Source organism: Anomaloglossus baeobatrachus, chromosome 7, assembly GCF_048569485.1.
Source record: "Anomaloglossus baeobatrachus isolate aAnoBae1 chromosome 7, aAnoBae1.hap1, whole genome shotgun sequence".
NCBI classification, from domain to species: domain Eukaryota; kingdom Metazoa; phylum Chordata; class Amphibia; order Anura; family Aromobatidae; genus Anomaloglossus; species Anomaloglossus baeobatrachus.
The window spans coordinates 303,181,118-303,204,880 of NC_134359.1; the positions used below are offsets into that span (position 1 = coordinate 303,181,118).

At 53.4% G+C, this 23,763-nt stretch overlaps 1 protein-coding gene across 1 annotated transcript; it reads right to left on the minus strand.

The window, feature by feature from the left end:
* Positions 1 to 3: 3 nt before the first annotated feature.
* LOC142246795 (microfibril-associated glycoprotein 4-like) lies at positions 4 to 23,086 on the minus strand. Its single transcript, XM_075319846.1, has 8 exons — positions 22,991 to 23,086; positions 21,608 to 21,783; positions 13,032 to 13,235; positions 12,759 to 12,856; positions 4,914 to 5,065; positions 4,732 to 4,828; positions 4,256 to 4,438; positions 4 to 547 (listed from the first exon to the last, which is right to left on the minus strand). The coding sequence occupies exons 1-8, from the start codon at positions 23,084 to 23,086 to the stop codon at positions 300 to 302; spliced, it is 1,254 nt and encodes a 417-aa protein (XP_075175961.1). The 3' UTR covers positions 4 to 299.
* Positions 23,087 to 23,763: the final 677 nt, after the last annotated feature.

The window sequence follows — 23,763 nt, forward strand, 5'->3', positions numbered from 1 at the left end:
ACATTTCATTGTGTCGCTGTTTATTGAGCATTTACTACAAGTTCAGGAGGTACAACAACCTCTATGTAACATCAACAGTAACTGTAACCAAGGACTGAGGAGCTGGGCACATGCAGAGGGGCTGCTAGGGGGTCTACAACATCCAAGCACAGGTAGAAAGGGTCAAGTCAGGGGTTAGGATACAGATTTAGGATTACATGAGTTTCCTGGCATCTCCCGTGTGCACAAGATTCTACTAATCATCCATATAACGAGATAGTAATCATCCATATAACGAGTCTTCACTTGTCAGGAGGACATCACTGCCGTCTGATCTTCATTTCCGTGGTCTTCAGAGAATAATAAAAACCCCTCAAATGAGACCAGATGATGCCGCTACCGAAGGCCAGGTGAGTGCCAGGGAGGTAAGCGCCATTCAAGTTAGCCAGATGACATGCTCTGAACCAGAAGCCACTGGTGAAGAGCGCAGCACAGTTCTGGAGATTGACATCGCGGTCACTGTCATACGTGGAGAACTTCATCCCACTGTGGTAGGACAGAGAATCACCTGCACACAATGAGGAAGGTGGTTAGAGGGGCGTACAGACCACCAATACCACTGCCCCTAGAAATGTATGCAGACCACCCCACCACAGCCCATAAAAGTGAGTACAAACTACCCCTATCACTGTCCCTGAAGGTGTGTAAAAACCACTCCTACCACTACCCCTAAAAGTGTGTGCAGACCACTCCTACCACTGTTCCTAGAAGTGTAAGCCGCCCACCCCTACCACAGCCCATAAAAGTTGGTACAGACCACAACTACATCTGCCCCTAAAAGTGGGTACAGAGCACCACTACCACTGTCCCTAGAATTGTATGCAGACCACCCCTACCAATGTCCCTAAAAGTGGGTGCAGACACCCCTACCACTGCCCCTCGAAGTGTGTGTAGACCACCCATACCACTGCCCCTAGAAGTGGGTACAAATCACCCCGACCACTGCACCTAAAAGTGTGTGCAGACCTCCCCTACAACTGCCCCTAGAAGTATGTGCAGACTGCCCCTACCACTGCCCCTAGAAGTGTGAGAAGACCACCCCTACCACTATCCCTAGAAGTGTGAAAGTGTGAGCAGATCACCCCTGCACTGCCCCTAGAAGTGTAAGCAGACCACCCCTACCACTGCCCCTAGAAGAGTGAGCAGATCATCCCTGCTACTACCCATAGATGTGTGAGCAGATCAGCCCCACCATTGTTCCTAGACATGAGTACAGACCATCCCTACCACTGCTACTGGAGGTGTGTGCAGACCACCCCTTCCACTACCCCTAGAAGTGGGTGCAGACCACCCTGACCACTGCCCCTAGAAGTGTGTGCAGACAACCCCAACCACTGTCCCTAGAAGTGGGTGCAGACCACCTCTACCACTGCCCCTAGAATTGGTTACTGAACATCGCTACTACTAGCCATAAAAGTGGGTACAGACCACCCCAACCAATAATCCTAGTGTATGCAAATCACTCCTACCACTGACGGTACCACTGCCCCTAGAGGTGGGGGTCATACTATCACTGTCCTTAGAGTTGGGGTCATACTACCACTACCTCTAGAGGTGGTGCCATACTACCACTACCCCTAGAGGTGGGGGTCATACTACCACTGCCCCTAGAGGTGGGGTCATACTACCACTACCCTTCTAGAGGTGGGGTCATACTACCACTACCCCTATAGGTGGGGGTCATACTACCACTGCCCCTAGAGGTGGGGTCATACTACCACTACCCTTCTAGAGGTGGGGTCATACTACCACTACCCTTCTAGAGGTGGGGTCATACTACCACTACCGTTCTAGAGGTGGGGTCATACTACCACTACCCTTCTAGAGGTGGGGTCATACTACCACTACCCTTCTAGAGGTGGGGTCATACTACCACTGCTCCTCTAGAGGTGGGGTCATACTACCACTGCCTCTCTAGAGGTGAGGTCATACTACCACTGCCTCTCTAGAGGTGGGGTCATACTACCACTGCCTCTCTAGAGGTGGGGTCATACTACCACTGCCCCTCTAGAGGTGGGGTCATACTACCACTGCCCCTCTAGAGGTGGGGTCATACTACCACTGCCCCTCTAGAGGTGGGGTCATACTAACACTGCTGCTAGAGGTGGGGTCATACTACCACTGCCCCTAGAGGTGGGGTCATACTACCACTGCCCCTAGAGGTGGGGTCATACTACCACTGCCCCTAGAGGTGGGGTCATACTACCACTGCCCCTAGAGGTGGGGTCATACTACCACTGCCCCTAGAGGTGGGGTCATACTACCACTACCCCTAGAGGTGGGGTCATACTACCACTACCCCTAGAGGTGGGGTCATACTACCACTACCCCTAGAGGTGGGGTCATACTACCACTGCCCAAAGAGGTGGGGTCATACTACCACTACCCCTAGAGGTAGGGTCATACTACCACTGTCCCTAGAGGTGCGAGTCATACTACCACTGCCCCTAGAGGTGGGGTCATACTACCACTACCCCTAGAGGTGGGGTCATACTACCACTGTCCCTAGAGGTGCGAGTCATACTACCACTGCCCCTAGAGGTGGGAGTCATACTACCACTGCCCCTAGAGGTGGGAGTCATACTACCACTACCCCTAGAGGTGGGGTCATACTACCACTACCCCTAGAGGTGGGGTCATACTACCACTGCCCCAAGAGGTGGGGTCATACTACCACTACCCCTAGAGGTGGGGTCATACTACCACTACCCCTAGAGGTGGGGTCATACTACCAATTCCCCTAGAGGTGGGGTCATACTACCACTACCCCTAGAGGTGGGGGTCATACTACCACTACCCCTAGAGGTGGGGTCATACTACCACTGTCCCTAGAGGTGGGGTCATACTACCACTGTCCCTAGAGGTGGGGTCATACTACCACTGTCCCTAGAGGTGGGGTCATACTACCACTACCCCTAGAGGTGGGGTCATACTACCAATTCCCCTAGAGGTGGGGTCATACTACCACTACCCCTAGAGGTGGGGTCATACTACCACTAAACCCTAGAGGTGGGGTCATACTACCACTGTCCCTAGAGGTGGGGTCATACTACCACTGTCCCTAGAGGTGGGGGTCATACTACCACTATCCCTAGAGGTGGGGTCATACTACCAATTCCCCTAGAGGTGGGGTCATACAACCACTGCCCCTAGAGGTGGGGTCATACAACCACTGCCCCTAGAGGTGGGGTCATACAACCACTGCCCCTAGAGGTGGGGTCATACAACCACTGCCCCTAGAGCTGGGGTCATACAATCACTGCCCCTAGAGGTGGGGTCATACAACCACTACCCCTAGAGGTGGGGTCATACAACCACTACCCCTAGAGGGGGGGTCATACAACCACTGCCCCTAGAGGTGGGGGTCATACAACCACTGCCCCTAGAGGTGGGGGTCATACAACCACTACCCCTAGAGGTGGGGTCATACTACCACTGCCCCAAGAGGTGGGGTCATACTACCACTACCCCTAGAGGTGGGGTCATACTACCACTGTCCCTAGAGGTGGGGTCATACTACCACTGTCCCTAGAGGTGGGGTCATACTACCACTGTCCCTAGAGGTGGGGTCATACTACCACTATCCCTAGAGGTGGGGTCATACTACCAATTCCCCTAGAGGTGGGGTCATACAACCACTGCCCCTAGAGGTGGGGGTCATACTACCAGTACCCCTAGAGGTGGGGTCATACAACCAATGCCCCTAGAGGTGAGGTCATACTACCAGTACCCCTAGAGGTGGGGTCATACTACCACTGCCCCTAGAGGTGGGGTCATACTACCACTGCCCCTTCCTATCATGCCAGGGCATGAGATACAATCCTAGTTTCCTACAGGTGAAAACTGAAACTTCCAGGAAAGATCCCTCCAATGTCAGAGATCTTTCCTTTCAGTTCTGGAACGATGAATGGATTTGGGGCACAAATAGGCCCCCTGTTGCAGTCAGGTGCCCTCAGGATCCAATCACAATCTGCAGGGTTGGTGACATTGGGGGACGATGGGTTCATCCTCTAACACCCGCTCAATCTATGTCACTGGTACCGTCTGATACAATGTGTATTTGGGAGATGCTCTACAGAAACCCACCAGAGAAGCTGCAGGGGATGTTGTGGATCAATGCCTTCATTAGTGGGGGCAGGTACAGCAGTTGGGGTCCCCTCTAATTCTGTAACCTCATCTTATGGCCCCGTCACCCGTGAGTCCATGTGGTGGTTACCTGCCCCTCCGTCAGTGAAGCCGTCCACGTGCAGCGAGTATCCGTCCTCCTCGGGGTTGATGCTGTACGGGGAGATGGAGAACTCCGAATACCTGGCGAAGGTCATGTTATTCTCGAAGTCTCCCAGGTCGATCCTCAGCTCGTACTTATTCCGGAGAGTGAGGAGATACATGTAGTGTAACCCTATGGGAAGAGACGGGTGTGAGCGATGGTCTGCGGAGGAGCGATGGTCTGCGGAGGAGCGATGGTCTGCGGAGGAGCGATGGTCTGAAGTGCAGCCTCCATCCTTGAAGAGGGCAGTGGTATAATGGTGGCCCTCACCCCTCTGTGGACCTCCCAGCTCTACCAGGCCCCTGATTTGCAGTAATTTGGGGGGAGATTTGCCAGTCCAGGGTCAGGATGAGATGGCGACAGCCCACAGAGGAGCCATAAAGGCGGCCATATTGGTGGTGGACAGGAAGAGGACGGTCACTCACCCAGCCAGTACTCTCCGTCCGCTCTACCAAAGCCGGCCTTGTAGTCGCCCCATCCCCGGTAGAAGCTCACCGAGCCGTTGAACCTCTTCTGGATGACCTGTGACCCGAAAGCCCAAAACAGAAGATTGCTATCAGCACAGGCCGGAGATGTGACCGGTGAAGGCGCAGAGCCGGGCACCCACCGTCCACTTCCCGCCATCAGTGGCCATGTCACAGTACACGGGCACCGCGATGCCCGGGCCGGCCGGGTAGATGACGTACGGGCCGCTGTCCTCGTCTCCGTTCTCACAGACATCTTCACAATCTACAGGATACTGGTCAGAGGTGGAGCACACTGCAACAACACCAGAGGTCAACATAGGGGTCAACATAGGGGTCAGACAACAGTCACCTCCGGAGCTGCACTCACAATTCTGCTGTTACATCATGTCTTATCCTCTAGTCTCCTCCAGAGCTGTGGTCACTATTCTGCTGTTACATAATGTCTTATCCTCCAGAGCTGCAGTCACTATTCTGCTGTTACATCATGTCTTATCCTCCAGTCACCTCCAGAGCTGCACTCACTATTCTGCTGTTACATTGACTCGCCCACCCCAGGGCTATGGGACACCCGGTGCCGGGCCGGACTAGTCCGGTGGTAGTCAGTGGTGGCTGGGCCTGGCTCCGTGGCACTGGTGGATGTCAGTAGAATATGTGGCTTGGTGAATAAAGTTTGTGTTCGTGACGCCACCTGTGGTATGCGGCTATTAAGCCGCCGCTGCTGTATGAGGCCTCCGGGGGATGATATGGCAGCAATGGTGGTACTACTCCCCACAGGTGGAGCAATGCCCCGGGGCACAGTTGGTGCTTGTGAATGTCTATGCAGCTGAAATAACAAAGGCGACTTCAAGGGTACAGTTTCAAGTTCTTTACTCACAATTCTTGTCACAGTCTTGCAGGAACCCTTGGACTGCTGAGACCACTGTCAGGGACCTCCGCCATTTCTGGGTGATTCTGAGAGTAAAAGCCGGTACCCTTCTCTTTAGTGTCTCTATCTTCTGCTGTCTTCCTTAGCCTTGCCTTTGATAGGATAAACCTTGCTTAGCCTCCACTACAGCCTCCAGGCTGGGGGGTCACCTGTCGGCTGATTACCCCTTTTCTGGAAGGTCTGCTATGGGTTCTGGCCCGGGGAGTCTACAACATTCCCTGGGCCTCGGTTTTTACTGTTTGGAGATGATTTTGCACTCCTCCAGTCTCTAGGGACCGTCCCCTGTCGCAGCTTGATCCCTCCACCGATGTTCTTGTGGAACAGGCCACCGCAGCTCTAAACTGCCCTGGACAGCTCTACAGCTACCCGTGGCCCTGCGACTCCTTCTGTTCTCTGCGTGGTGTCACCTGGACCCTTCGAGTCCCAGGATCTTCACCAGGAAGCGTCTCTTTTCTTCTTTCTAGCCCCTGACCGACTTGGGGCTTTTCTCTCCTCTTTACTTCTCCTCCTTGCCTGCCTCCAGCAGGCCTCCTTCTCCTTCCGCACTCTCTCTTCGACTCTGTTGCTTTCTTTCTCTGTTGTGGACACTCTGAGCTCACAGAGCTCCTTTCTCTTTCACAGCTACATGCTGGCTCCTCACCCTCTCACTCCCTGAGGTAAACTGAAACTTACTAACTTGACCTTCCTCTCTGTGTCTGCTCTCTTGTGGCTCCTCCCACCTCCCCAGTTGCCCTGTTCTACCCTATAGGAGCAGGGATGGGTCTTACGGCCCCTCCCAGCATGCAGCATGGGAGGGTAACTGCCACTTTCCCTGGTCCCAGTGTGTTCCTAGCAATGGGTGTAGTGTGGATTTACCAGGGGACCGGAGTTCACTCTCTTCCTCTCCCAGAATGGGGCATCACACCGCTGGATGGGGTGCAATGACCTGTGGCGACGGAAGCCTCAGGGGCGCCACAACATCATGTCTTATCCTCTAGTCTCCTCCAGAGCTGCAGTCACTATTCTGCTGTTACATCGTGTCTTATCCTCCAGTCACCTCCAGAGCTGCAGTCACTATTCTGCTATTACATTGTGTCTTATTCTCCAGTCACCTCCAGAGCTGCACTCACTATTCTGCTGTTATATTGTCTTATTCTCCAGTCACCTTCAGAGCTGCAGTCAGTATTCTGCTCTTACATAATGTCTTATCCTCCAATCACCTCCAGAGCTGCAGTCACTATTCTGCTGTTACATCATGTCTTATCCTCCAGTCACCTCCAGAGCTGCAGTCACTATTCTGCTGTTACATCATGTCTTATCCTCCAGTCACCTCCAGAGCTGCAGTCACTATTCTACTGTTACATCATGTCTTATCTTCCAGTCACCTCCAGAGCTGTAGTCACTATTCTGCTGTTACATCATGTCTTATCCTCCAGTCACCTCCAGAGCTGCATTCACAAGTCTGCTGGTTTTCTGTGATCTCTCAGATCACATCTTGCTGAGGGACGGGTGTGGTGTATAAAGTCACATCTTCTGCATCTCCCACAATGCACTGCATTTAAGGGTAACTTTTAGTAGCTCGGGAAAGTCATTAAGGTGTTGTGCGGTCTCAGAAGAAAGGTCTGCATTCCTGTAAGTGACTGCAGTCTGCAGAATCCTGACAGTGTGCACAGGGCACGTGGCATCTCTCAATAGAAGAGAATGGCAGAAATCTAGTCTGCAACTGACCACCCACAGCAGGGGAATCCTGACAGTGTGCACAGGGCACCCGACTTCTCTCAATAGAAGAGAATGGCAGAAGTCTAGTCTGCAGGTGACCACCCACCGCAGAGGAATCCTGACAGTGTGCACAGGGCACCCGGCTTCTCTCAATCAATAGATGAGAATGGAAGAAGTCTAGTCTGCAGGTGACTGCCCACAGCAGGGGAATCCTGACAGCGTGCACAGGGCACCCGACTTCTCTCAATAGAAGAAAATGGCAGAAGTCTAGTCTGCAGGTGACTGCCCACAGCAGGGGAATCCTGACAGTGTGCACAGGGTGCGGCTTCTCTCAATAGAAGAGAATTGCAAAAGTTTAGTCTGCAGGTGACTGTCCATCGCAAGTGAATCCTGACAGTGTGCACAGGGCGCCCGGCTTCTCTCATTAGTAGAGAATGGCAGAGGTCTAGTCTGCAGGTGACTGCCCACAGCAGGGGAATCCTGACAGTGTGAAAAGGGCACGTGGCTTCTTTCAATAGAAGAGAATTGCAGAAGTCTAGTCTGCAGGTGACCACCCACCACAGAGGAATCCTGACAGTATGCGCATTGTGTACTGTCACAATCAGTTGTCTGCAATAACATAGAGAACTGCAGACTTTTCTTCTGAAACCAGACAACCCCTTTAAGGTGCGTCTGCCCAAACCACAGCGAAGCCAATGACTGCCGCAGGTTAGGATGTGACTGGAGTATAAAATAAGAGGGGGCTGTGCAGAAGAAACAAAGAATGGACGTGATACATTGTATCCAATGGGCAAATGTCTGAGAAACACTTGAAGTGTCGAATCTATGGAGAATCCCTCAAAATCCAGCCCTGACCTTACTATGTAAATAGTCTGAGCCTGAGAACAGGTGCGAGCTCCGGGGGCCAAAAAAACAGCTGGAAAGTCTGCGCCCCCCAGAGTGGGGGGAGGCTGGGGCTCAGGTGGGGAGCATCGAGTGTCAGGCGTCCACTGGGCTCCGCTGGAATGTAGCTGCAGAGCATCGCTCCTCTGCACAGATGTGAGAAATATGAGGTCATAGTGAGATCCCACTGTCCCCACACTACACCCCAGCTCTGCTACACCGCCCCTCCATACTACACCCCGGCTCTGCTACACCACCCCTCTACACTACACCCCGGCTCTGCTACACCGCCCCTCTACACTACACCCCAGCTCTGCTACACCGCCCCTCTACACTACACCCCAGCTCTGCTACACCGCCCCTCTACACTACACCCCAGCTCTGCTACACCGCCCCTCCATACTACACCCCGGCTCTGCTACACCACCCCTCTACACTACACCCCGGCTCTGCTACACCGCCCCTCTACACTACACCCCAGCTCTGCTACACCGCCCCTCTACACTACACCCCAGCTCTGCTACACCACCCCTCTACACTACACCCCAGCTCTGCTACACCGCCCCTCTACACTACACCCCAGCTCTGCTACACCGCCCCTCTACACTACACCCCAGCTCTGCTACACCGCCCCTCTACACTACACCCCAGCTCTGCTACACCACCCCTCTACACTACACCCCAGCTCTGCTACACCGCCCCTCTACACTGCACCCCAGCTCTGCTACACCGCCCCTCTACACTGCACCCCAGCTCTGCTACACCACCCCTCTACACTACACCCCGGCTCTGCTACACCGCCCCTCTACACTACACCCCAGCTCTGCTACACCGCCCCTCTACACTACACCCCGGCTCTGCTACACCGCCCCTCTACACTACACCCCAGCTCTGCTACACCGCCCCTCTACACTACACCCCGGCTCTGCTACACCGCCCCTCTACACTACACCCCAGCTCTGCTACACCGCCCCTCTACACTACACCCCGGCTCTGCTACACCGCCCCTCTACACTACACCCCAGCTCTGCTACACCACCCCTCTACACTACACCCCAGCTCTGCTACACCGCCCCTCTACACTACACACCAGCTCTTCTACACCGCCCCTCTACACTACACCCCAGCTCTGCTACACCGCCCCTCTACACTACACCCCAGCTCTGCTACACCACCCCTCTACACTACACCCCAGCTCTGCTACACCTCCCCTCTACACTACACCCCAGCTCTGCTACACCGCCCCTCTACACTACACCCCAGCTCTGCTACACCGCCCCTCTACACTACACCCCAGCTCTGCTACACCGCCCCTCTACACTACACCCCAGCTCTGCTACACCACCCCTCTACACTACACCCCAGCTCTGCTACACCACCCCTCTACACTACACCCCAGCTCTGCTACACCGCCCCTCTACACTGCACCCCAGCTCTGCTACACCGCCCCTCTACACTGCACCCCAGCTCTGCTACACCGCCCCTCTACACTACACCCCAGCTCTGCTACACCACCCCTCTACACTACACCCCAGCTCTGCTACACCGCCCCTCTACACTACACCCCGGCTCTGCTACACCGCCCCTCCATACTACACCCCCGGCTCTGCCACACCACCCCTCTACACTACACCCCAGCTCTGCTACACCGCCCCTCTACAGTGCACCCCAGCTCTGCTACACCGCCCCTCTACACTACACCCCAGCTCTGCTACACCACCCCTCTACACTACACCCCAGCTCTGCTACACCGCCCCTCTACACTACACCCCGGCTCTGCTACACCGCCCCTCCATACTACACCCCGGCTCTGCCACACCACCCCTCTACACTACACCCCAGCTCTGCTACACCGCCCGTCTACACTGCAACAGATGTCAACCACAGGACAACCACTTACCTGTGCATACCACTAGAAAAAGAAGTCTAGATGTAGCGGAGCAGATGTAGCGGAGCAGATGTAGCGGAGCTGAGTTTATCAGATGTAGCAGAGCTGAGCTTATCAGATGTAGCAGAGCTGAGCTCATCAGATGTGGCAGAGCTGACTTTGTCAGATGTAGCAGAGCTGAGCTTATCAGATGTAGCAGTCCTGGTTTTGTCATGTTTAGAGATGAGTTTGTCAGATGTAGTAGAGATGAATTTGTTAGATTACTCGGATATTCATTTTGCAGAACTAGCTGAGATGAGTTTACCAGATGTAGCAGAGCTGAGTTTGTCAGATGTAGCAGCGCTGAGCTTATCAGATGTAGCAGAGCTGAGTTTGTCATGTTTAGAGATGAGTTTGTCAGATGTAGTAGAGATGAATTTGTTAGATTCATTTTTCAGAACTAGCTGAGACAAGTTTACCAGATTGAGCTGAGATGAGTTTGTCACAAGCGGCAAATAATGACTTTCAGATGTTGCAGAGCTGTTAGCGGCATGAAGCAGAGCTGACACAGATTGACATTTAGATGTCCAGACTTTGTCATATGATTGAGAGACGACTTGAATTTCACAACATTGTCAGATGTAGTAGAGTTGAGTTTGTCAGGTGTAGCAGAGCTGAGCTCATCAGATGTAGCAGAGCTGAGCTCATCAGATGTAGTGGAGCTGAGTTTGTCAGGTGTAGCAGAGCTGAGCTCATCAGATGTAGTGGAGCTGAGTTTGTCAGATGTAGTGGAGCTGAGTTTGTCAGATGTAGCAGAGCTGAGCTCATCAGATGTAGTGGAGCTGAGTTTGTCAGGTGTAGCAGAGCTGAGCTCATCAGATGTAGTGGAGCTGAGTTTGTCAGGTGTAGCAGAGCTGAGCTCATCAGATGTAGCAGAGTTGAGTTTGTCAGGTGTAGCAGAGCTGAGCTCATCAGATGTAGTGGAGCTGAGTTTGTCAGATGTAGCAGAGCTGAGCTCATCAGATGTAGTGGAGCTGAGTTTGTCAGGTGTAGCAGAGCTGAGCTCATCAGATGTAGTGGAGCTGAGTTTGTCAGGTGTAGCAGAGCTGAGCTCATCAGATGTAGCAGAGTTGAGTTTGTCAGGTGTAGCAGAGCTGAGCTCATCAGATGTAGTGGAGCTGAGTTTGTCAGATGTAGCAGAGCTGAGCTCATCAGATGTAGTGGAGCTGAGTTTGTCAGGTGTAGCAGAGCTGAGCTCATCAGATGTAGTGGAGCTGAGTTTGTCAGGTGTAGCAGAGCTGAGCTCATCAGATGTAGCAGAGTTGAGTTTGTCAGGTGTAGCAGAGCTGAGCTCATCAGATGTAGTGGAGCTGAGTTTGTCAGATGTAGCAGAGCTGAGCTCATCAGATGTAGTGGAGCTGAGTTTGTCAGGTGTAGCAGAGCTGAGCTCATCAGATGTAGTGGAGCTGAGTTTGTCAGGTGTAGCAGAGCTGAGCTCATCAGATGTAGCAGAGTTGAGTTTGTCAGGTGTAGCAGAGCTGAGCTCATCAGATGTAGTGGAGCTGAGTTTGTCAGATGTAGCAGAGCTGAGCTCATCAGATGTAGTGGAGCTGAGTTTGTCAGGTGTAGCAGAGCTGAGCTCATCAGATGTAGTGGAGCTGAGTTTGTCAGGTGTAGCAGAGCTGAGCTCATCAGATGTAGCAGAGTTGAGTTTGTCAGGTGTAGCAGAGCTGAGCTCATCAGATGTAGTGGAGCTGAGTTTGTCAGATGTAGCAGAGCTGAGCTCATCAGATGTAGTGGAGCTGAGTTTGTCAGGTGTAGCAGAGCTGAGCTCATCAGATGTAGTGGAGCTGAGTTTGTCAGGTGTAGCAGAGCTGAGCTCATCAGATGTAGCAGAGTTGAGTTTGTCAGGTGTAGCAGAGCTGAGCTCATCAGATGTAGTGGAGCTGAGTTTGTCAGGTGTAGCAGAGCTGAGCTCATCAGATGTAGCAGAGTTGAGTTTGTCAGGTGTAGCAGAGCTGAGCTCATCAGATGTAGTGGAGCTGAGTTTGTCAGATGTAGTGGAGTTGAGTTTGTCAGGTGTAGCAGAGCTGAGCTCATCAGATGTAGTGGAGCTGAGTTTGTCAGATGTAGCAGAGCTGAGCTCATCAGATGTAGTGGAGCTGAGTTTGTCAGGTGTAGCAGAGCTGAGCTCATCAGATGTAGCAGAGTTGAGTTTGTCAGGTGTAGCAGAGCTGAGCTCATCAGATGTAGTGGAGCTGAGTTTGTCAGGTGTAGCAGAGCTGAGCTCATCAGATGTAGCAGAGTTGAGTTTGTCAGGTGTAGCAGAGCTGAGCTCATCAGATGTAGTGGAGCTGAGTTTGTCAGATGTAGTGGAGTTGAGTTTGTCAGGTGTAGCAGAGCTGAGCTCATCAGATGTAGTGGAGCTGAGTTTGTCAGATGTAGCAGAGCTGAGTTTGTCAGGTATAAAGTGATACAATGATTTGTGGGTTTTCTCTAGAACGTGTAGAGTTATTGCGATGCCCCAGCACTGGAGCTGTAGAGAGGTACACGTCCAGCTCTGCTGCATCCGGGGGCGCAGGGTCCTGGACGTCCACCTTACATGTCACTTACAATGATCCCCGTTCTGCTTTCCCGTTTGCTGACTCCCCACTGAGCTGAGGGCGGCCAGCAGGAGGAGGAGGATGTAGTGTCCCGGGGCGCCCCGCAGCCTGCAACACAACAAACCACAAAGTCCTGGTCAGCATGGACTATCCCTTTAAGATGCGATGTCTTCCACCCCCGTCAGTCCTGTGGTGACCCCATTTTCAGGCCAGATTTCCCTCAACCCCTTGACCCACATTCAGCCGTGGTGCCCCCCGCAGACAGCGCTGCGCTCCCCCTTACCTCCATGTCTGCTGTGTCCTGTGTAGTGTGGGGTTGCTATTTAAGGTCTTGTATTTATATGGAGCGTCTGGTCCTGGGCCCCCTCCTTCCACAGCCTCCCCTACTCCAGGGATGTGACGGGAGGACTGAGACGGGGGGATGTGTAAATGGCGCACAGGACGAGGGGCTGCGATGCCACCGTCCAGCCCTGTACACACGAGTATCCTGGGCAGCACATGACAGGAGGGTCCGAGGAAAAGTGGGGACCATAGAAAAACCCCACCAGGACCAGAGGAGACCACTGGGGACAAAGGTGACCGCCATAGCATTACCCCAAATGCTGACCACCAACCATGGGCAACACAGAAAAGGATGGTCCACGGAAAGGTGAGGACCATAGAAGAGAGAAATCCCACCAAGACCAGAAGATACTGTCACGCTCCCCGGGTCCTTGGCTTCCCTCCCCGGGTCCTCTGCTCCGCTCCCCGGGTCCTCAGCCCCGCTCCCCGGCTCACCTGCCACGCTCCCCGGGTCCTTGGCTCCGGTGCCCATCCTTCCCAGGCCCCCTGGTCTCCGATTGCGGCGCCCGACGGCTTCCCAGGCCCTGGCCGGCTCCCCTGCATCCTCTTCTCAGCCTCCTTCCCTGGCTTCTGGCACCCGGGCTGCGCGCATGCGCATTAGGGCGCGCGCGCGGTCACTGACCCTTTCTTAAAGGGCCAGCGTCCTTTAACAGGAAATGAGGCTAAACAGGTACAGGGTATAAAGGGGTGTATTGTCCAAGAGGGCGGGGCCTGATCTTCGTGTTTTCCAAGCTAGGAGTCAGGTCTCCTTGTGTCTTCGTGCCATACTCACGTATCTCTCTTCTAGAGCTGTTCCTGCCTCGCCATCCGGTCCTGCTGAATCCCGAACCCCGCACGCTGTCCGTCTGCCATCTGACAGTCCGTACCATCTCGGATCCCTGCGGTGACCCGTCATCACGCTCCAAAGGTTCCGGACCCCGCCTGACATCACCTCGGCTTCCGAACCTGAGCTACGTCACCCGGACTACCATCTGTGACTCCGTGGTCCCAGGGACTTCTTCGTTACACTCACTGGCACGGACTGTTCTACTGCCCATAGTGCTTCAGCTACCGGACTCCTTACCACCATCTTAGAGTTCGGCCCAGTGGATCCACCTCCTGGGTCTGCCCGACCGCCTGGCCCTGACAGTAAGATCAGGCCATGGATCCCGCTGCAGCACTAGCAGCCTTGCAAGAGGAACTCCAACGCCAGCGTGAAGTCCAGACCCGCATGCTGAACTTTATGACTTCCGTGGACACCCGCCTGACCACGCTACAAGCGGCAGTCACGTCTTCGACATCCCAAGCCGCCACTAGTCAAGCCACGTCCCCCGCTCCCGTGGCTGCTTCTTCGGATGCTTCCAGACTGCGTTTGGCCTCACCACCCCGGTACGCCGGAGATCCCAAGTCCTGCAGGGGGTTTATAAACCAATGCTCCCTCCATTTCACGCAGCTGCCACATCTGTTTGCCTCCGACCAAGCCAAGGTCGCCTTCATCATGTCTCACCTGGAGGGCGAGGCACTGGCGTGGATGAACCCGTTGTGGGAGAAGGAGGACCCTATGACCAAGGATCTTCAAGAGTTCCTGCAGGCCTTTCGCAGCACCTTTGACGAGCCGGGACGCGCCTCTGCGTCTGCTTCATCCCTCCTCCGCTTACGTCAAGGAACACTGACGGTGGGCCAATACGCCATCCGTTTCCGCACTTTGGCTTCAGAACTCGGGTGGAATAATGAGGCCCTAACAGCCGCCTTCTGGGAAGGACTCTCGAGTCGCATCAAAGATGAGTTGGCGGGTCGTGACGTGCCCTCCACCCTAGATGCCCTGATTGCCCTAGCAACTCGAGTGGACATTCGTTTTCAGGAGCGCTCCAAAGAGCTGTCTCGTGAGAGACGTCCGGTACGGCATTCCTCTCCTCCACAGAAGCCCTCCGTATCTCAGTCATCAACAGCTGGGATTCCCGTCCACGAGCCCATGCAGATCGACCGAGTACGACAGTCTGAACAACGTCGAGCAGAGCGGCTCGCCAAGGGTCTCTGCGTTTACTGCGGAGAGGACACACACCTCCTACGCTCCTGTCCGGAAAGGCCGGGAAACTCCAAAGCCTAGGGTTGGTAGGAGAGGCCACCCTAGGTGCTGGGACTCTCTCAGACCCGGTTATGTGGACTGTGCAAGTGTCAACGGGAGAGACGCGCTTCACGGCTGAGGCATACCTCGACTCTGGAGCAGCAGGCAATTTCATCCAGCAGGCCACGGTGGACAAGTACCAGCTGCCTGTTACTCCACTCGAGAAGCCCCTAGTGATTGCCTCTGTGGATGGGAGACCCCTCTCTGATACCATCTCCTGGGTCACCAGTCCGGTCGAACTGCGTATCGGTGCCCTGCACACCGAGAACATCGCTCTCTACGTCCTTCCACACATGTCCCATCAAATCCTGCTGGGACTTCCCTGGTTGCGGACACACGAACCATCAGTCAGCTGGGGTACTGGCGAAATCACCCGATGGGGTCCTGCTTGTCATGAGAAGTGTCTGAAGTCCATACAACCCATCCGACGACCTCCGGTTCCAGAGAACCTACCGGAACTGCCTTCGGCCTATTGGTCCTTCGCAGACGTTTTTGACAAGAAGGAGTCTGAGGTACTTCCGCCACACCGTCCCTACGATTGTGCCATCGACCTGCTCCCAGGAACTACACCGCCTCGAGGACGGATATATCCGTTGTCTCCAGCCGAAACCAGGGCCATGTCTACCTACATCACAGAGAGCCTGGCAAGGGGATTCATCCGGAGATCCTCCTCTCCTGCGGGAGCAGGCTTCTTCTTCGTTAAGAAGAAAGAGGGTGACCTACGCCCATGCATCGACTACCGGGGTCTGAATCAGATCACGGTTAAAAACAAGTACCCTCTGCCGCTCATCCCCAAATTGTTCGACCGGCTCAGAGGAGCCCGTGTGTTCACCAAGCTGGATCTTCGGGGTGCCTACAACCTAGTTCGTATCCGCTCTGGGGACGAATGGAAGACCGCGTTTAATACTCGCGATGGGCATTATGAATACTGCGTGATGCCCTTCAGCCTGTGTAACGCACCAGCAGTCTTCCAAGAATTGGTGAACGACATATTCCGGGACCTCCTCTACATCTGTGTAGTAGTTTATCTGGATGACATCCTTATCTTCTCTCCGGACCTCCAGACCCACAGAGAGAACGTACAGCTGGTTCTACAAAGACTGAGAGAGAATCGTCTCTACGCCAAATACGAGAAGTGTGTCTTTGAGCAGTCTTCTCTCCCTTTCCTGGGATACATCATCTCGGGCACTGGACTGCAGATGGATCCAAAGAAGGTCTCCTCCATACTCAACTGGCCTCCCCCTTCTGGACTGAAGGCAATCCAACGGTTCCTGGGATTCGCCAACTACTACCGCCAGTTTATCCCTCACTTCTCTGCCCTGACTGCTCCTCTCTCCGCTTTGACCAAAAAGGAGGCTAATCCAAAGGACTGGTCACCTGCGGCCGACGCCGCGTTTTGCTCTCTGAAGCGAGCATTTGCCTCCGCTCCTGTACTCCACCGTCCGGAGTTAAACCGCCAGTTCACCTTGGAGGTGGATGCCTCCTCCTCGGGAGCCGGAGCAGTGCTCATGCAGAAGTCCTCCTCCGGCAAGATGGTGACGTGCGGTTTCTTCTCCAAGAGCTTCTCAGCGCCTGAACGTAATTACACCATCGGTGACCGAGAACTATTGGCGGTCAAACTGGCTCTGGAGGAGTGGCGCTACCTCCTGGAAGGAGCAGTGTACCCCGTGATTATCTACACGGACCACAAGAACCTGGAATACCTGCGGTCCGCTCAGCGACTGAACCCACGGCAAGCCAGGTGGTCCCTATTCTTTGCCAGGTTTGACTTCCAGCTCCATTTCCGACCCGCGGACAAGAATGTACGCGCTGATGCCTTGTCTAGGTCTTTCATGCCCATGGAGCAGGAGGAAGAGACTACCCAACCCATCATCTCTCCTAGCAAGATCATTCCGGTGGCCCCTGTCACCCTGGCCCAGATACCGCCCGGAAAGACCTATGTCTCTGAGACTGACAGGCAAAAAGTGTTACACTGGGGTCATGCCTCAAAAACAGCCGGTCATGCAGGCCAGAAGAGAACATGGGGTGCGATTGTACGCCATTACTGGTGGCCATCCCTTCGCACGGACGTCACCGCTTTTGTCTCTGCCTGCTCCTCTTGTGCCAGGAACAAGACGCCCAAACACCTGCCCTATGGCCGTCTTCTGCCTCTGCCTATACCCTCAGTGCCGTGGCAACACATAGCGATGGATTTTATTACGGACTTGCCATTATCCTCTGGACACACAGTCATATGGGTCGTGGTGGACCGGTTCTCCAAAATGGCTCACTTCATCCCCATGGCTGGACTGCCCTCTGCTCAGGAACTCGCGGAAGCCTATATACATCACATCTTCCGCTTGCATGGTTTTCCATCCCATATCGTGTCCGACAGAGGAACTCAGTTCACCTCCCGCTTCTGGAGGGCGCTCTGCAACCATCTGGGAGTAACTCTGGACTTTTCTTCTGCATACCATCCTCAGTCTAATGGCCAAGTGGAGAGGGTCAATCAAATCTTGACATCCTTCTTACGTCACTATGTCAACGCCCATCACGACGACTGGTCCACGCTTCTGCCTTGGGCTGAATTCTCACATAACCACCACATCAGTGAGTCGTCCTCCAAGTCTCCCTTCCATGTCGTTTACGGACTTCAGCCCTCCGTCCCATTGCCTATATCCCCTTCTTCGGATGTCCCTGCGGCTGATACTGTAGCCCGTGACTTCGCTACCATTTGGGACTCTGTCCAGGCGTCCCTTGGACGCGCTTCCCAGCGGATGAAGAAACACGCTGACAAGAGGCGTCTGGATCCTCCGTGTTTCTCTCCTGGTGACCTGGTCTGGCTTGCTTCCCAGTACATCCGATTGAAGATACCTTCCTACAAGCTGGGTCCTCGCTACATCGGGCCGTTTAAGGTCCTCAGCAAGATCAATGAGGTCTCCTACAAGCTACAGCTCCCGGCCACGATGAGGATACCCAACTCATTCCACGTCTCCCTGCTCAAGCCGGTTGTCCTTGGTCCCTTCTCCGCTGCTGCCAGTCCGGCTCCTCCACCTATTGCCGATGACGACGTCTATGCGGTAAGGGATGTCGTGGCCATGAAGACCGTACGAGGTCGCCAGTTCTTCCTGGTGGACTGGGAGGGGTATGGTCCTGAGGATAGGTCCTGGGAGCCCAGGGAGAACGTGGGCACTCCTCTGATCCGTGCCTTCATGTCCCGGTTGCGGGGAGGGGGGCGTGGGGGGGGGGGGTACTGTCACGCTCCCCGGGTCCTTGGCTCCCCTCCCCGGGTCCTCTGCTCCGCTCCCCGGGTCCTCAGCCCCGCTCCCCGGCTCACCTGCCACGCTCCCCGGGTCCTTGGCTCCGGTGCCCGTCCTTCCCAGGCCCCCTGGTCTCCGATCGCGGCGCCCGACGGCTTCCCAGGCCCTGGCCGGCTCCCCTGCGTCCTCTTCTCAGCCTCCTTCCCTGGCTTCTGGCACCCGGGCTGCGCGCATGCGCATTAGGGCGCGCGCGCGGTCACTGACCCTTTCTTAAAGGGCCAGCGTCCTTTAACAGGAAATGAGGCTAAACAGGTACAGGGTATAAAGGGGTGTATTGTCCAAGAGGGCGGGGCCTGATCTTCGTGTTTTCCAAGCTAGGAGTCAGGTCTCCTTGTGTCTTCGTGCCATACTCACGTATCTCTCTTCTAGAGCTGTTCCTGCCTCGCCATCCGGTCCTGCTGAATCCCGAACCCCGCACGCTGTCCGTCTGCCATCTGACAGTCCGTACCATCTCGGATCCCTGCGGTGACCCGTCATCACGCTCCAAAGGTTCCGGACCCCGCCTGACATCACCTCGGCTTCCGAACCTGAGCTACGTCACCCGGACTACCATCTGTGACTCCGTGGTCCCAGGGACTTCTTCGTTACACTCACTGGCACGGACTGTTCTACTGCCCATAGTGCTTCAGCTACCGGACTCCTTACCACCATCTTAGAGTTCGGCCCAGTGGATCCACCTCCTGGGTCTGCCCGACCGCCTGGCCCTGACAGATACCACTGGGGACAAAGGTGACCTCCATAGCATTACCCCAAATTCTGACCACCAACCATGGGCAGCACAGAAAAGGATGGTCCACGGAAAGGTGAGGACCATAGAAGAGAGAAACCCCACCAGGACCAGAGGAGACCACTGGGGACAAAGGTGACTGCCATAGCATTACCCCGCATGATGCAACTCTCCAGACACCAACCCTGGGCAGCACATGACAGGATGGTCCGAGGAAAGGTGAGGACCATAAAAGAGAGAAACCCCACCAAGACCAGAGGAGACCACTGGGGACAAAGGTGACATCCATAGGATTACCCCAAATGCTGACCACCAACCATGGGCAGCACAGAACAGAATGGTCCGCGAAAAGGTGAGGACCATACAAGAGAGAAATCCCACCAGGACCGGAGGAGACTACTGGGTACAAAGGTGACTGCCATAGCATTACCCCGCATGATGCAACTCTCCGGACCACCAACCCTGGGCAGCACATGACAGGATGGTCCGAGGAAAGGTGAGGACCATAAAAGAGAGAAACCCCACCAAGACCAGAGGAGACCACTGGGGACAAAGGTGACATCCATAGGATTACTCCAACTGCTGACCCCAACCATGGGCAGCACAGAACAGGATGGTCCGTGGAAAGGTGGGGACCATAATTGAGGTGACAAGAAAAGAAAAATCCCACCAGGACTGAAGGAGACCACTAGGGACAAAGGTGAACTCCATCTTATTACCCCAAATGGTGTAACTCTCCAGGCCACCAATCAAGGGCAGCACATAATAGAATGGTCCGAGGAAAGGTGAGAACCATAAAAGAGGTGACAAAAGAGAGAAATTCCACGAGGACCAGAGAAGACCACAGGGGACAAAGGTGACCCCCATAGAATTACTCCAAATGGTGCAACTCTCTGGACCATCAACCCTGGACAGCACATGACAGGATGACCGACCAAAGGTGAGGACCATAAAAGAGAGAAATCTCACCAGGACCAGAGGAGACCACTGGGGACAAAGGTGAACTGCACAGCAGTAACCCAAATGATGCAACTCTCCGGACCACCAACCCTGGGCAGCACATGACACGATAGTCCAAGGAAAGGTGGAGACCTTTAAATGGTGCTACTCTCCAAACCACCAAGCTTCAGCAGTACATCCCAGGATGGTCCGGGCTGTTAGTGAGGAAAGGTGGGGACCGCAATACATGAAAAGAAGCAAAAGAAAGATCCCTCCCAATGCTTCGGACCTCTGTGGGGGTGATACATAGAGGCGTACTCACCCACCTATCAGGTGACATTGAGAGTTTTCCTATAGGGTAGAGGATTTTCTGGCTCCACAAAGGCTCTAAGGACCTTATACAGCTGCCATCTGTGCACCCAGATAGCTACACCCCTGCATACATAGGGTCACCAAATCTACAAGACATGAGAGCCAAAAAACTTCTCACCTAAAGGCCCTGTCACACACACAGATAGATCTGTGGTAGATCTGTGGTAGATCTGTGGTAGATCTGTGGTAGAGCTGTGGTAGAGCTGTGGTAGATCTGTGGTAGATCTGTGGTAGATCTGTGGTAGAGCTGTGGTAGATCTGTGGTAGATCTGTGGTAGATCTGTGGTAGAGCTGTGGTAGAGCTGTGGTAGATCTGTGGTAGAGCTGTGGTAGAGCTGTGGTAGAGCTGTGGTAGAGCTGTGGTAGATCTGTGGTAGAGCTGTGGTAGATCTGTGGTAGATCTGTGGTAGATCTGTGATAGAGCTGTGGTAGAGCTGTGGTAGATCTGTGGTAGAGCTGTGGTAGATCTGTGGTAGAGCTGTGGTAGATCTGTGGTAGATCTGTGGAAGATCTGTGGTAGATCTGTGGTAGATCTGTGGTAGAGCTGTGGTAGATCTGTGGTAGATCTGTGGTAGATCTGTGGTAGAGCTGTGGTAGATCTGTGGTAGAGCTGTGGTAGATCTGTGGTAGATCTGTGGTAGATCTGTGGTAGATCTGTGGTAGATCTGTGGTAGATCTGTGGTTGCAGTGAAATTGTGGACAATCAGTGCCAGGTTTGTGGCTGTGTACAAATGGAACAATATGTCCATGATTTCACTGCAACCACAGATCAGCCAAAGATCTGTCTCTGTGTGTGACAGGGACTTTACTGTGGTTGGTTTGGCACCGCCGATGCCGGGTGAAGACATTATACATAGTGGGACGTGATGTTTATGTGGAGGATTGTGGAAATGGGTCAAAGAACCTTAAAAATCTCCTTCACTAAAAGAAGCCTCATCCTCTCCTGGGACATTATGAGGAGATGAAGCTCATCGTAGAAGACTGCGTCATTGCGGAACATTCAAGAAAAGAGGAAGATGATGAGCAGCATCAAGATTCACAATCAAAGAGATCATGAAGAAGTCTGAAGACCTAACTCGCAAGAGAGGAGAAACTCTTGAGAAACAAAGGTCACACGAGCTCCAGGACTGGTGAGCGGGGAGATGGACCATAAGGCGTAACAACGGGGTGAACAACCCTCAGATATTTCAGACATTTCGGTTGGATACTTGTGATTGCAGCCGGCCGTGGAGATGACCAGTAATATAAAAATCTGTATAATTAAGAGCTGAAATATCCAAAAATCAGACAATGAGGGGACGAGTTTCTAGTTCTGGACGATTGTCCTGTTTTTGTTGTGATTTTTAGGGCAAAATGTTGAAAAATTTCCAGACACGATCAATAAAGGGTCAAACTTTCTGGAGAAGATGCCGTGAACTTTGTGACTCGTTCCCATTGGCTTCACATCTTCCTGTCCCTCTCCACAATTTTCCAATCCCTGGTGGTTTCCTATCTAGAGGTTTCTGGTCTCCCGCCAGATCTGTCATAGATGATTTATGGTGTTTTGTTATGATTTGTACATGGAGCCAAGAGCTGAGAGGTCGACTTATGAAATGTGTACGAGTCGTGCGGCGATTCCACCCTCTGACTGTCTGTTATCAGCACTTGTGTCTGCAATGTTTAAGTCTTCATTCACCTGATCCTCCTCCTGGTGAATCTTCATGTATGACCCTCACTCGATCCTCCTCCTTGTGACTCTTTATGCATCATCCTCACCTGATCCTCCTCCTGTTGACTCTTCATTTATGATCCTCCTCCTGGTGACTCTTCATTTATGATCCTCACCTGATCCTCCTCCTGGTGACTTTTTATTTATGATCCTTACCTGATCCTCCTCCTGGTGACTCTTCATTTATGATCCTCACCTGATCCTCCTCCTGGTGACTCTTCATTTATGATCCTCACCTGATCCTCCTCCTGGTGACTCTTCATTTATGATCCTCACCTGATCCTCCTCCTGGTGAATGTTCATGGATGATCCTCACTCGATCCTCCTTGTGACTCTTTATGTATCATCCTCACCTGGTCCTCCTCCTGGTGACTCTTCATTTACGATCCTCACTCGATCCTTTTCCTGGTGACTCTTCATCTGTTATCCTTACTCGATCCTCCTCCTGGTGATTCCTCATGTATGATCCTCACCTGATGCTCCTCCTTGTGACTCTTCATGAATGATCATCACCTGATCCTTCTCCTTGTGAGTCCTTATATCTGATACTAACCTGATCCTTGTCCTCCATGTGACTCTCCATGTACAATCCTCACCCGGTCTGCTTCCTTGTAACTATATATCATCATCATCATCTGATCCTCCTCCTGGTGACCATGAATGATCCTTACCTGATCTTCCTCCTGGTGACTCTTCATATATGATCCCAACCTGATTCTCCTCCTGGTGACTCTTCATGTAGGATCCTCACCTGATCCTCCTCCTGGTGACGCTTCACATATGATCCTCCTCCTGGTGACTCTTCATTTATGATCCTCACCTGATCCTCCTCTTCATGACTATTCATGTATGGTCTTCCTCCTGGTGACTCTTCATATATGATCCACCTCCTGGTGATTCTTCATGTATGATCCTCACATGGTCCTCCTCCTCGTGACTGTTCATGTATGATCCTCCTCCTCATGACTCTCTATGTATGATCCTCGTCTGATGCTCCTCCTGGTGACTCTTCTTGTTTGTGGTACACAACTCAGCTGCATCTGTCTGTAGAGAGTTGTGGAGCGCTCGCGGCTGCAGGGTTGGTCATTGATGGTTTTGGCCGCTGCTCAGAGTTTTGTTTCCTTCTTCACCTGTTTTCTAGTTTTATCCGATCTCAGTGTATCCTCATCATCAGCACAGACACCTGCTGAATGTGCCTCCAAGACGGCGTCCAGAGGATGAGATGCTCGGATCTGTAACATGGAACCACTACATTATAGGATTAGATACACAGCTCAGCAGACTGTATCACACAGGAGAGGATTAGATACACAGCTCAGCAAACAGTATCACACAGGAGAGGATTAGATACACAGCTCAGCAGACAGAATCACACAGGAGAGGATTAGATACACGGCTCAGCAGACAGTATCGCACAGGAGAGGATTAGATACACAGCTCAGCAGACAGTATGACACAGGAGAGGATTAGATACAGGGCTCAGCAGACAGTATCACACAGGATAGGATTAGATACAGGGCTCAG

Coding starts and splice junctions, on each gene's coding strand:
- LOC142246795 (XM_075319846.1), bottom strand. CDS start 23,086: ATGAATAGTCATGAAGAGGAGGATCAGGTGAGGATCATAAATGAAGAG. Junction 13,236..21,607: donor GAGTTTCTCCTCTCTTGCGA/GTTAGGTCTTCA, acceptor TGTGCTGCCCAG/GATACTCGTGTGTACAGGGC. Junction 4,439..4,731: donor GGACGGAGAGTACTGGCTGG/GTGAGTGACCGT, acceptor CTCTTCCCATAG/GGTTACACTACATGTATCTC.